Source organism: Ovis aries, chromosome 9 (assembly GCF_016772045.2).
Source record: "Ovis aries strain OAR_USU_Benz2616 breed Rambouillet chromosome 9, ARS-UI_Ramb_v3.0, whole genome shotgun sequence".
NCBI lineage: Eukaryota > Metazoa > Chordata > Mammalia > Artiodactyla > Bovidae > Ovis > Ovis aries.
The window spans coordinates 41090965-41105803 of NC_056062.1; the positions used below are offsets into that span (position 1 = coordinate 41090965).

A 14839-nucleotide genomic window follows, 5' to 3' on the forward strand; every position below is an offset into this window, starting at 1 on the left:
CTCGGCCAGCCTCCCAGGTTAACCTCCTGTTCAGAATGCGCCGGAGTCCGACTCCTGACCCATTCCCGGATGCCGCCCCCCGACGCGCGCCCAGCGGCCTCAGAGCCAGACAGAAGGAAGGCACAGACGCGCCGCTGGAAGTTGGCGCTCGCAGCCTCCCTGGCGCGCTCCCACCGCGGCGCCTGCGCCAAGGGGCCGACCGCGCGGGCCCGTCTCCGATGACGTGGCAAGGCGGGGGCGGAGCCAAGGTCGGCGGCGGGAGGGTGGGGGAGGAAGAGCGAGGTGAGCGCGGACGTCAGAGTGGAGAGCGGAAGGTCAGGGAGGCTCGGAGCGGAAGTGAGACCAGGGAGTCTGTCCGCCATTGTGGACCCGAGAAGCGAAGCGCGAGAGGGGAAGAGGAGCGTGCAAGCGGAAGAGACGAGCCCCTTCCACCAACTCCCGAGAGCGAGGCCGTCTTTCTGGCTTCTCAGCGAGCGGCGGCGGCAGGAAGAGCCTCTCGGCCGAGGGCGGCAGCCAACTGCTGTGAGTGCACAAGGGAGAGGCCCAGGCGGCGGCGGCGGCGGCGGTAGCAGCAGCAGCAGCAGCTCTCGGGTTGCGGTGAAGAATGTCAGCCACTAGCGTGGATCAGGTGAGGGAGCAGAGGCCGCAGGCTTGGCGAAGGCCCGAGCCGCGGAGCTCCACCCTCGCTTGGGGCTTCGGCTCCTCCCTGTCGCCGCCGCTGCCCGGCCCGTAACGGTGCCCGGGACGCAAGTTGCCGCGGTCTCGCAGCCTGGGCTGGGGCGTGCGCCGTGGCCCCGGAGCCTGCGGCCCGGGCGGGCGGCCGCGGGGCCGCGGAGGGTGCGGGCAGGACTGCGCTCCGGGGCCTTCGGACGCGTCCCGAGGGCGGCAGACGCGGGGCTGAGAGCGAGCGAGCCCTGGGAGACGGCTTCCGAGTGGCGGGTGGGAGGTTTCAGGACCGGGATTGTGGGGAGATCGGTGGCGATGGAGGATGTGGTGGGGTTCACTCCTACGCGGATTGTTTAAAATAACTTGTCTCCGGTAACGTCTCGGGTTAACACACTTTTCCTCTCTTCCCTTTTTTTCCCTTCTTATTACTACACCTTTCATCTTGCTACACAGAGACCTAAAGGGCAAGGAAATAAAGGTGAGTTCGGATATTTTTTAATCTTCTCATTGTTAGTTTGATGATACTTTTAAACTACGTGAAGACCTTTTTGTTTTTTGGTTTTTTTTTTTTGAAATGCAGAATTGGAAAAACAGTTCATCACAGCTAAGGCAGCCAAATGCTCTCTGAAAGTTTGGTAGTTCCTTGCTTTGAAGCCACTTTTATAGGAATCAAAAGGATACAAGTAACAGTTTTATTAGTTGTACTTCACTTAAGGAGGTATTGGTTTTGAATTGTAGTGACATTTATTTAATTTTACAGTTTGTTTTATGTAAGTTCTGCAGATTCAACAAATGCATGTAGATAGGAGGGCGTTTTCCTCGACATGTCTGGTTTACATCGAAACATGGAACCCACATAATTATTCTGTTACATTAGTGAAAATTGTATTATTAATCACCGGTTCTGTTGAAGTCAGTTACACTGAGGCAATAGCCTGTTAGAGATCAAAACTGAGCAGGCATGTCATCTTGCTATGTAGCCCTGAAAGATTTGACTCAATATGGTATTTTAAAAATGACTGAGAAGGAAATAATTTGTGAGGTTCCTACCAGGATTATGTAGTTTACTCTTTAGTTAGAAGGGAAAAAAGTAACATGGAAAGTCGAGCATTTAAAAAAATGAGTGTATCTTTTATTTATTAATATGGAACAATACAGTCAGCTGACTGAAACATGACATTAATCATGTGACATTTATAAGTGTAGAACAATAACTGCTTTCTTGGGACAGTGCCAATTAAATAACATTGCAGTGAACTATGTATTTGTTACATTTTATAATAGGGCTTGAAATTAGACTAAACAATTAAGCGTCCTGTTTTTTATTTCTGTTGTAAAGTATTACCTATAAAGTAACATCTGCAGAGCCTTTTAGATGTAAATTCAATGTTTTTTTAGTGCCCTTTATATTCTTAGGGTTTTTATTAGCTACTTCAATAAATTTGAAAGGATTGGATTCTTTATACACAGTTTAGTTAGAGTTGTACAATTTCTTGACAATTTTTGCATTCTAGATAATGACACTGTATTAGGTAATAAATCCATTGCTTCATTTCAATTAAAGATATATATAAACAGCAATTTTAATTTTTAGGCTAATTTTAATTTTAGAATTATTTTCTGTGTTGTAAGCATAAAGTTCACAATTTGATATTGATTTATGTGAGTTTAAAAAAATTGGTTTCTAAATTTAAAGAGAGTGATCCATTAATTTCTTTCATGCTGGTCTGCCCATTAGAAAGTATATAGACTTGGACATATGTGAAATCTGTGGTCATTATTGCCTAGCATGAATTATTTTATCCTAGATCTGTGGGGAGGTGGCACTTTGCAAGGCTATTTGAAATGCTAAGTGTTTTGTGTTACCTGCTTTAAGGTAAGTGTGCAAGTTCTATGAAGTACTTAACTTGTCTGACAAAATAAAATAGAGTATCTCCAGCATTGTAAACCATTACTATAAGTATGATTTGTGAGATAGTCATTTAACTTAGGTGTGTCCTTATGACATCTTTGATATTAGAGATATAAATTTTCTATAAACAAAATTATGTATTGACTACAGATATTTTAGGTTATTAAAATTATTTTCTCCCATCAGTATTACCTCAGATATATTTAGACACACATACAAAGTATTTATTTGTATAAATGTTTATTTGAAGAAATTTTCTTTCTTTCTTACTATTCAGTTTACAGTTTTACCCATGGATACAGTAGACTAGGATCCCTAGGAGACCTGTGTTCTAATACTGCCTATGGCCACTGGCTTGCCAAGTAATCTTGAGCACATTACACCTCTTGGTCAGAATTTCCCCTCTCCCTGTAGAATGTAATAATTCTGGCCTTGAATCCTGTTGTATGTTTTGAGGGTTGTTGTAGTTAAAATAACCCACCACTTCATTATATTTGCTGCCTCACCTCATCTGTTGTTAAGGTGCAGGAAAGCTGTTGCCTGAGACATGGCAGGGGGGAAAATATCGACTGGCCTAAAAGTATTCATAATGACTTAAGATGCTTCTGGGGCTTCCCTGGTGGTTCAGACAGTAAAGAATCTGCTTGCAATGCAGAGACAGAGGTTCGTTCCCTGGTCAGGAAGATCCCCCAGAGAAGGGAATGGCTACCAACTCCAGTATTCTTGCCTGGACAGTTCCATGGACAGAGGAGCCTGGTGGGCTACAGTCGCAAAAAGAGTCAGACAACAACTGAGCCACTAACACATAAGATGCTGTAAATTGGTGGATACTCCAAGTACACAGATACACATATACATTAGTTGTATTTGTATCCCTCTGCGGGGAGAATTACAGGAAGGCAGCACCTCCAGCAAACTGATAACTATGAGTAACTGTGTGTTTGAAAAAAACTGCTCTGCCTTAGTTGACTTGGTTTTCAAGCTAGTAAAATCGCTTTATATTTATTCTGTTTATTTTTATGAAGCAGAAAGACTTTCCTTGAACTAACCCCCAGTATTCTAAAGATGAGTATGAAAGTTAAACTCAAAACTTAACAAACTTATGAAAAATGCATCTCTCAGAGGAACTATCTAAGTTTTGAAAAGCATACCCCTTTTTAGTTGATTTAGTATGATTTTAGGGACTGTGAATTTCCTTTCTTAATAGTCTTCAGTTGACAGCATCAGCCTAATTCCTGGCTATAATGTCTTGATTTTCTACCCAGTATTTTTCTGTATGTCCTTAAATGTACTGAAGGAGCAAAAATTTGCAAAGAATTCTGTATCAATCTCTTTGTAAGGCAAAAATGCTTTTGTAGCATAAATAACACTGTTAAGTTTACTTGTTTATAAGTTGGAATTCTTTTTAATTGATAGGTTGTCACTGTGTTAAGTATTAGAACTCTGTTATTCTTGGCCAGGGTAGTACTGCAGGATAGTAGAAATTTAAGGATAATTGTGTACCTATTGGCCCATAATTTAAGGCTGACTTAATATCGTTTTATTTATTAACAAGCTGAATTTTTGCTTGCTGGAATAAAAGTGTATATATATTTTTAAAAAGTGTATTAAAATGTTTCCTTTCCTTGCAGGCACCACAGATAAAAAGTGTCAGATCCCAGGCTCCTTGTAGCCCCAGGCCTTGCTGCCTGCTTCCTCCTTTCCCTTAAGTTTAAAAATAGGCACATATTTGGAAAGGAATTTATCTTTTCCCTCCTTTCCTCCCGTACCCCTCTGAGCAGAGGGAAATGTTCATTGGTACCACAGTTTTAAAAAATTAGGCTAAATTTGACGGTTTTTTAGTGTTTCAGAAAAGCAATGGAAAATGCCTTGTATTTTGGCAATATCTTTTGTATCCTCTCCCCACCCTACCCCCTCTGGAAATGATTGCAAAGCACTTTACTGTTGTTACAGGCTTCATTTTATTAATCCTCAAAAGATCCCTATAAGGAGATAGAGGGTATATGGTATTGTCCCTGTTTTTATAGGTGGGGAAACATGATGCACAGATCTGTTGACTTTCCTAACTTGATGTAGTCAGGACCAGAGCAAAGAATCACCTGACTTCTAAGGCCCATGTTCTATCTTGATTTGACTCTGCTTCATAGAGCAGAGGAAACAGGCGAAGAATCATGTAAGTCATCTGTTCTTTTTTCCCTGAAGAACTTGTACAGACTATAGAATTGGCTGGGATTTCATTACTTTTTTAATGGCTTTCGGTCTCCAAGACATTAAACTGTTATTAAGGGATGTTCAAAACCTAGAGTCTTTAAGACAGTTGAATTTCCTTAAGAAAGGTATGCTTCTGAGACTCAAGGACTAGCTTCTTACTCAGATTCTAATTTGATGCAAATTGCTTATCAGTATGAGTGAAATACTTGAAACAAAACATATTTATCCTTAGATTGACATAGTCCTTTAATAATCTTTTAGGACTTCTTAAGATATTTCAATGCATCATTTATAAAAGACTGGACTGTGTTTAGTGCTGTATTTTGTGTATGAGAATATTTTCTTAGTCTCAGCCTTGCAGAAGAGAAAGAACAGGAAATGAGTAAGAATAATAGCAGTATAATATATATGTAGGTTAATTTTAAGCAGCTACTTATAAAAAAACTTTTAGCAGTGTAGAATAAATTTCTGAGACTCTATAATGAGTGTAAGCAATAAATAGTTTTAACCTCATGCTAGGTAGCTGTTTCAGATACTGTCAAATACATACCAGTGACACATAAGTACCAGTCAAGGAGTGTGGTGAAGAAATGTTTTTCAGATTAACGGATCAGGCATAACTAGCTTTTTGATAAAGGAGTGGTAAAGAACAGATATATTAGAATCTCTTGGGCTGAAATGATTAGTCCACCAAAAATAACTTAAGGTACCCTCTGCTTTAATTTTGTTTCTGGTAGTTGTTACATATGTAACTCCTGGGGAGCACATTCAGCTCAGCTCTAGCATTGATACAGTCCTTATCAAATACAGTTAAACCATCTCAGTAAGGCCAGGATTGTGGTGATCTTCAGGTTTCTCTTAGAGGCTTTGAGGGGCAGTGGAGAATTCACGAGAGGTCTTCTTTGAAGGCTTCAGAGAGTAGTAGTTTTTGAGTAATCATTGGTACCCAGGATGGCAAAACACAAGGTATTTTATCTAGCTTTGCTCCCATGTCTCTGTCAACTTGTATATTTTGTTTAGGTCCCTAAACTTGTTGGAATAATAAAGGAAAATAGAGATGCTATTATACAAGAACACACAACTTAAATCCATTGCTCCTAACCTTAATCTATAATATTATTTCATATTTAATGGTTATACTTCAAAATACACTTTTCAGCAATAAATCTTCAGGTATTGAAGGGCTTTTTTTGGTACCTAAGAGATTAGTCGTAAACTTGTTAATGTGGTCCTGAAGTAATCTTTTAGTCCTATTTGGATCTTGTAATATTTTATGTAATAATAATATCCAAGATTATTAAATACTGTCATTGAATACTCAGATGAGATGAAGTAGGTACTATTAATAACCTCCTTGAACAGGGAAGTAGAGTTAGAGAGGCTAAGTTATGAACTTGAGATCTCCCAGCCTCTCAGGGTTGGATTTTGGACTCATACCCAGGGCCTTTTTACCACCTTGAATCTGCTTAAAAGTACCGACACAGTGTCCAGAACGGCAGCTTTATACAGAGCACTGATGGAAGTGATCTCTGAACAAACATGTCATTATAAATCAGCCTCTAACTGGTGTTTTCATACGTTGCAAGAATATTATGGTTATCTTCAGTGTCTTTGGAGAAGGAAATGGCAACCCACTCCAGTATTCTTGCCTGGAGAATCCCATGGACGGAGGAGCTTGGTGGGCTACAGTCCACAAGTTGCAGAGTCGGACACGACTGAGCGACTTCACTTCAGTGTCTTAGTTTTATTTGTACTTTCTTGTAAAAGTCTTCATTATTTATTGTTGAGGATTAAGGCCCTTTTTATTTAGGTTTTTTATGATAATATTGTGATACTACAAGTGAATTCTTAGTCACTTTAACTGGAGATACTTAAGATACTTATTTTAACTTTGGTTAGCAAACAAGGTTATTTATTTGTCTTTATTGGGGTGAATAGTTACAGTGATTTAGGAAAGGTAGAGCACATTCAGAAGTCTATCTTGTCAGCAACACTGCCTGAAGTGGTTATTTTAGATTCGAATATAGCATTAGCAAACCCTTCCAACATTTAAATTTAACTGTTTGCTTACGACAGTGTTGAAATTGAGATGTTTATGTTATGTTTTTAGTAGTGGGAAGTGTATATATATAGCTTGTGTTTATGTGATGTTAGGCTTATATATACAAGATTTGTAAGTTTTCGGTGCCATATAAATATTAATATCCAAAATTAAGTTCATCCTTAAGGGGGTTTTTTAATGAAAAGAACAAAGAACTCAAGATAATTTTTTCCAAGCTGACTTGAAAAATACTGAAAATGTTAGGTTATTCTATGAGTTTCATAAAGATAATTACAGTATATCTAATACAAATGTATTTTTTTAGTTTCAGTACAGAACGGTTCGATTCATCAAAAAGATGCTGTAAATGATGATGATTTTGAGCCATACTTAAGTAGCCAGACAAATCAGGTAAGTCTGACAGTCGCATGTTTAGGAAATGAAACAATTGATTTTTTAAAATAGATGTTTTAATTGAATGAGATGAACCATATCATGTATTAATCTAGTGTGCCTACACACTAGTGAATAACAGTTGTGGGTTTATGATACAGGGCAGTTCTTTGGAAGTTGTAGATGGCTAAAACTCAATTATGAAATGTAAAGATTTAAAGATGAGCTTTTGTATATATTGTGGTTAGACTGACTGCTGAATTTAATCTTTCAATGCTGATGCCATGTCTTCATAGCCAAAGCAAATGGCAAGGTTTAATTGAGTAGAAATTTGGGGGAGAGGACAGTTTGTACCTGAAATTTTTGGTTATTATATTTAACATTTTTATTTAACCTGATAATAAGGAATAGAATTAAAGATGATAAACATGCTTGCCTTATATATTGTAAGCATAGAGAATTTCATCAAATCAAGTAACTAGTGGCTTTTGAGGTTCTTTGTTTGAATTTTTCACAAATAATCTTGTGAATTTATATACAGGAATAATTTAGACTTAAACATTGACCAAACCAAATGATATTCCTTAGTCTCTGTATTCCATTTCTGCATCTCTGTTAATAAAAATACCACTACTGGAAATAAATTTAACAAATAAGCTTTCATTATTAACCAGTTTTTTTAGAGACAACATTTTGGAATGAAACTACTTTTAATTTTCCTTATAAAAAGATGCATGAAAAAAATGTACCTTGAAATATTAACCTAGATTGTTTTTAAACTTAATAAAAGAACAAGGAACCAAATATTGTTACAGAACTTTGCAGTTGCAGAGAAAATTTCAACAAAAAGTAGTTCCCAATTTGTGGAATGTATGATCATTTTTAGGACTTGGGAGAACTATGGTTATGTTCAACCTAATCTGTGTTTATTTCTCTCACACTCCCTTCTATCAGTTGGTCTACATCCCTCGAGTATGTTGGGAGGGAATAAATAAATGAGAAGAAATAAAAACAAGTGATAAAATTTACATTTTTTCAAGAAGTTTGGCTACTTCTAAAAAAAGAAAAAAAATTATTTCATGCTTATGTAATCTAACTTTGTGGTCTCAGTAACAAATCTACTTTCCACCTATGGGTGTGAAAGAATGTATCACTGGAAAGTAGGGGAAGATTATTTGTTAGGGTGTAGTGAAGGTTTTAAACAAAATAAATAGTACTCTGTTCTGTTTGGGCCCAGACAGTAATCTCAATTAACATCCCTTATGGCAGTGTTTCCAGTTTTTTTGAGAAATTCTGATATAATGAGTTATAGTAGATACTCTGCTAACAAGGTCTCCATTGTTAGATAAGTTTGGGAAATTTATTTGGTTTAAATAATTGAATTGTTTTTTGCTATTTGATTTTATACTTTGTGTGTTATAATGTAAAATAGAATGTCTAAGGCAAGGGTACAGTATGAGTATTTTCTGAAATATTTGTTCAAACTTTATTTTCAAGATATTTTAATGAGTTATAAATGTTTGAGAATTGCTGCCTGTTTAAGAATCTTCTTGTTTTATTTGGTAACAGATATTTCATAATTTATTTGTCACAGGGACTTAGAAGATTGGTTTTTTGGCATTCCACAGAGATGCTTCAGGTCTGCCTAGGGGAGACCTGGGGAGGGTAACCTGGATCCCACCTGTGTAGCAACCAGAGCTGTGCTTTGCATTTTATGTGTTTTATATGTTGGAATTCTGCATACAATTTCATATAAAGCATTGGAAAGTCATTGTTTTTGTTTTTTTTTTTTTAAGAGTGTAAGGGCATTTACATTAGTGAATCCAGTTTTTAAATTGTTATCATAAAAGTTTCCTTATGTTGAGGCAAAAACATCTATACAAGGTTTGTTTTAATGTGATGTTTAAATGAAAGGTCTTATGCTTTCTATCAATTAAATCACTTAAGTCAATGATGAATCAATGTAATGTGCTGTTTAAAGAGATGTCTTAAAAGTTTGATACCAGTGAGACTATATCTTACCACCTCCTCCTTGCCAGTACTAATGAATAGGTTTTTACCAGTTACCTTTCTGTAATAACTGAAAATAATGTTCTAATCAGGGGAAATGGTACTAACACTTCAGTGGTGGCTCAGCAGGTAAAAGAATCCACCCACCAATGCAGGAGACACGGGTTTGATCCCTGGGTTGTGAATGTCCCCTGGAAAGGGAAATGACAAGTCACCCCAGTATTCTTGCGTGTGAAGTCCCATAGTCAGAGGAGCCTGGGGAGCTACAGTCCCTGGGGTCGTAAAGAGTCGGATACGACTTAGCAACTGAGCATGAGCATGAACACTATAGAATGTTGAAAACTGACTTTATTGGAGAGCAAAATTGAAAATTATCTGAAATCTTAAAGATAAGCCTTACAAATTTTAAATTTGTTGTGATTACTTAGCTGAAATAGAAAATACAAATTGACCTTTTAAAGTAGATTAGTGAAAACTTCTATTGGTGAAATATTTGAAGTAATTATTTGGAGATTTAAAGTTATGCAAGTATTTATAGCTTCTTGCACTGACCTAGCCGAAATTGTTTAATTAAATTTTCAACGAAAAACACAGTAGGTCTTTGAAATCCCTTCATCTGATTTTGCTGTTATAAATAATAAAAATTGTATTCTTTAGTCTGGAAAGGTTTTTACTGTTTGTTTTATATACTTAGAGCTAAATCAGTTCAAACTCAGAGATGCTTTAAAAACAGATTGTTGGTCTTTTACTTCTGTGGCAGTATATTTCTTCTATTTTCCTAGTGCTCAATATCTTAGGAAATAATTTTCATAGTAATTTAAAAAGTAAATGTCCTTCAGGACTTAAAATTAGTTCTCTATAGTTCCTCAAAATAGTCTAACAAGGAAGTTGATTGAAAATTCAGGTTTAATTACTGTTAAAAGATGCCATGTGATTTATGCATATAAATTTGAAGAATAAATTGAAAAACACCACAGTTTGAATTTGTCTGCTTGTGTGTGTGTATATATATGTATATATGTGTGTATATATATATATATATATATATGGGTAATAAATTCCTAGCTGTGTTGATCAGAGAAGAGGTATAGAGAACTAAGAACATAAAATATCTTTTTCTGTCCCTGTTGTTACTGCCCTTGGGTAAGGTTTTCATTATCTCTGCCTGTGGAATGAATTCCTGACTGGGGATTCCATATTGGCACTCAGTGGTGGTCTTAAAGTCGTAGTCTGTTGCATAGTCCTGTTTAAAGACTTATCAAAGTTTCACCACAGAGGGTGTAGTCATAGTGCTGAGTGCCGTTGAAGTGACTCCATTCTCTCCCTGACTCATCTTTGGCCAACTTATCCATCTGCATTATTTAGGGAATAGGACTTATTTTCTGAAAACATAAATATTTTCTGAATATTTTCTTTCATGATCTCAAACTTTTTATCTATATGTATGGTTTACACATACAGTCTCATATGTATATCACCTAGTGAAGTCTTCTGATTTTCCCAGTTACTTGCTCCCTCTTGTTTATGCTCAAGTGTTTTGTTTTGCTTTGTTCTTATTTCTGTAACTATCCTTCCTAGATTGTCTTCCGTCCTAAACGTGCGAAATGCTCTAGGCTAAAGACCATCTTCTTTTTCTTTCTGTCTCCAGTGACTGGTGCTGTATCTGGCATGTAGCAGGCATTCATTAAGTATTTATTGAATAAGTAGATTAGGTTAACTGCTAGAATTAAGGAATGAAGAAGTATGCTTGGTGAAATAATTCAGATTAATTGAGTATAATGTGTGATGCTACATTTTCTTACAACACCTATGTGATTACATATGCATGTATTACACTTTTTAAGAAGTATAATAATTTTTAAAAAATTAAATTCACATATACATTAAAAGTATATTAAACTCAACTTTTTGTTGTTAATTCAGTAAGTTAGTTCTGGAGTTTGAAGTACCTCAAGTTTTTAATGGATGTTTCCGTTTTTCTCTGCAGACATGCTGTTAATGGTGAATAATACTTTAACCTTTTTTATATTGACCTTCGAAGACATTGTACAGTATTCTCTCTTGAAGTTTGGATATTTATGAAGTAAAAATTGGTATTAGTGTAGCTGAAAGACTCAGTTATAATTGAGTTGTACTGAAGTGCCCTCAGGTCAGAACAGTAATCATGAATTTTTTCTTACTGTTGTTCAAACTTCATTTGAGATAATAGAAAAAAGGCTAAGAAATGATGATTATAAATGATTGAAATTCTAAGGGAGAATTTTTAATCTTTTCTATATTTGTTTTTAAATTAAAATAAGATTAACTCCTATACTTTAGCACTTTGCAATTAACAGGTAGATTTTTAAATTTTGTAATTGATTAGAGCAGCAGGTACTATCCCATTTACCAGTGAAGGAACAAGGTTAGAGAAATTAAATGATCTGATGGTCACTGACATAGAAACTGGAAGAGTAGAGAACTGAACCTATGTCCTTGTACAACTACTGTGTCATACCGTGACTTTATACTCTTAAGATCCAGGCTGGTCAATGTGAGTGAAATTATATGCATTTGGTGATTAATTTACATTTTAAACATATTTTCAAAAGGCAAGTTAAATTGTATTAATGAATACAAGTATTGTTGATTGAATAGTTAGTGTGTCCTAGGTACCTTATTTTTATTTCTTTCAATATTTGAGGAAACTCAAGTGTTTAAATAGCTTGATACTGGTTTTACACAACTGATGGGTTGGGATTAGAATTTAGATTAGATACCTCCTGGCACCACATCTACCTTATATAATTAAATGGTCTCTCTCCAGATTGTACTTCTGAGTTTATGCTCTAGGTAAAGGGTTTGTGGATCTGTTACTTTACAAGTATTTTTCATTCTATCCATTGAATTTTATATCAATTTCTGTGTGTATATATTGTTATCTTCCTATTACTAATTAGTTCTTGAGTAAGAGAAATACCAAACATTTCACATCACTTTGCTTAGAGGTCATATATCTTTAAACAACAAAGTGAAACATCACTATGAATAAACTATTTTAAAGTGATTATTTGGACATAAACTGTTAAATTGATTATACCTCATTGTACCAGATTTGAAGTAAAAGGTGAAAGATAGTTTTGAGTTATTGTTTTCCATCATCAGTAGGTAGAAATTTTGTTCCCCTTCTTTTACCCAAGGTAGTTTCCTAATTGATGTCCCACTTAACAATTAAGAATTTACCTTATATTTGGCAAAACATTTAAAAATATTTCCATTTATAACAAAGCTCTGCTAATACAAATTGTGTTTACGGTATCTTACTTTTAAACTTTGAATAGTTTCCCAAAACTTTGTTTTCACTAGAACCCAAACTGAAACCCTAGCTCCACGGGAGACTGTTCAGGTTTTTCTTTCACAGAGATAAGAAAAAAGCTTCTCTTTCAGCTATAACTACTGAAAGAATTAAGAATTAGTTAGCATTGTTTGGTCAACTGGAGAGAGCGGGCCATTTATCCATTGTGCTCACTGTGGATAGCTCTGGAGTTAGGTATGGACAGCCGTGCATCTCTGCTGACTAGCCTGAGCTGTCTAACAAGATACTTGTGATGAAAGGAGCACATTTTAAAGCAATTTAAACTTAGTATTTTGATACAATCACTAATTTAGGGGTGAAGTAAAACTCATGATTCAAAAATAATTATATTTAACAAAAATCTCCACACGAAAAGGGTTTGGACCTGGTCCAGCCCCAGAAGTGAAAGAAATGGCAAAAATTTGTTACCCACTGAATCTAATGATACAGGGTTTTTTGTTTTTGTTTTTTAAATAGGAATCACTATAAATAGATAATTATTAAAACCGGGTTAACAAACTGATCCAGGGACCAAAACCTGTTTTCTTTGAGGAAACCCTTGAGCTTGAAGCTTTCTAAAGGGTTATAAAAAGATGAATATGTGACTGCAACCAGAGGCTGTATTTGGCTTGTGAAGCTTAAAATATTTGCTCACTGGCTCTTTAGTTTGCTGATATCTGAATCATGTGACATGTATAGACAAATTAGAAACTTGATATGTAACTTGTGCAGAATTCAGCGTTTGTAAGGGTAAAGAAGGAATATTCAACATGATTTATGAGTATGGTTTTGCAAACACTTGAATCATGAAGAATGAGCTTTAAAGCTTTTCACTTTGTTTTTCCACTCCCACATCCAGGTAAAGATGCACTGAGTCCAGATTTCAGGCTAATACTCTAAATTAAAACTTCGAAAAGTGATTACCTGCATATTCATTTAGCTGTCTTATTCCCTTGTGTGGAATATATTCCACTTCCTGAGCTGTGTGTCTTCTTAACTGTAGGTTTTCCGTTAGCATGAATATCTTATGTCAGTATTTTTTACAGTGTAGACATTTAGTAAGTGTTTGGTTAGAATAAATAATAAAGTAATAAAGGGAATTATTTTAATAACTTGAAAAAATTTAAAAATTAAGAAAATCTTGATTGTTTATATTGTCTAAACTTAGGCTTTCTCAAGTGACTTCAGTATGAATACTTTAACAAGTAATTTACTGATTGAATTATAGACACAGATGTGAGTGTATCCATGTCTAATGAAGTTTGCTCATTATCGTCAAGAATTTTATTTTTTTATCAAACCACTTTTGGTGATTTTCAGCATTCCTCAGGCTTCATTTCCTTCATGCTAATATTGTGAGAGTTTTTTGAATATATTTTTGGATATGGTTAATAATTATCTAAAAACTAAATAAATAGTTGACATATTTCCAGTTTTGAATACAGTGGAATTTACTTAATGTCAAGTGTATTTAAAGTCTTTTTTTTTTTTTTAATATTGCTAAATGACAGTTGTTTTTTGTTTTTAAGTTCATGTTTAACTGGAAGTACTCGGTAAATCTGTGTCTTACTTATTTAAATGCAACCTTTATTTGATTCTTTTGTTATTTTCATTTAATTATATAAGAAAATTATTTCAAAAGACAATATTAGATTAACTTTCTTATAGTGTACAGTTTTAACAGTTGTGAGGTATATATCACGGATACCTTAATAGTAAAGCACTTTAACTTTTAGTAATAGGCCTTTTAAAAAATAAAATGAATTCCAGGTAGTATCTATGATGTGATTGTCACACATGTTGATGTTCTTTCTTGGGTGAGAAAGCAGTGACAGGAATAATCCCAAGAGAGTAACAGCCCTTCCCTCGTGTACCACCCCCTGCCAATGCACTTTGCTCCAGGATACTTAGAATGTAAAGTGAATAATTAAACTTCAAAATGGTATTGACCCTTAGGAAAGGAATACAAATTGTCTCAACTGGATATTAGCTTAATTTTTTCATCTTGATGAATTTTACAAAATTTAAAGCTCTGTTCAAGGCTTTAAAAGTCACACCATGAATATAGAGTGAAAATCTATTACAGATTGTCCCTTGGGGGAATTTGTTTCAGGACCCTACTGATAGCAAAATTCGCAGATGCCCAAGTCCCTAATGGCATCTGTACCATAGAACCTATGTACAACCTCCTGTATACTTCACATCACCTCCACATTACTGATAATACCAAATAAAATGTAAATGCCATGTAAACATGCTGCCCATGTGCCAA

At 35.8% G+C, this 14839-nt stretch overlaps 1 protein-coding gene across 19 annotated transcripts in view; it reads left to right on the top strand.

Annotated features, from left to right (window-relative positions):
• Positions 1 to 338: 338 nt before the first annotated feature.
• Positions 339 to 14839, top strand: part of YTHDF3 (YTH N6-methyladenosine RNA binding protein F3) — a 34496-nt gene continuing 19995 nt past the window's right edge. For 3 of the 19 annotated variants that reach the window (XM_027972993.2, XM_060393707.1, XM_060393706.1), the window contains exons 1-5: positions 339 to 628; positions 1120 to 1144; positions 4606 to 4751; positions 7156 to 7241; positions 8818 to 8862. In XM_027972993.2, the coding sequence (XP_027828794.1) occupies positions 4694 to 4751; positions 7156 to 7241; positions 8818 to 8862 (189 nt within the window). In that variant the 5' untranslated portion in view covers positions 339 to 628; positions 1120 to 1144; positions 4606 to 4693. Of the gene's footprint in view, positions 629 to 1119; positions 1145 to 2474; positions 2543 to 4605; positions 4752 to 7155; positions 7242 to 8817; positions 8863 to 14839 lie in introns of all 19 variants that reach the window. The other 16 variants (XM_042254255.1, XM_060393710.1, XM_060393711.1 and 13 more) reach the window with 10 other exon arrangements.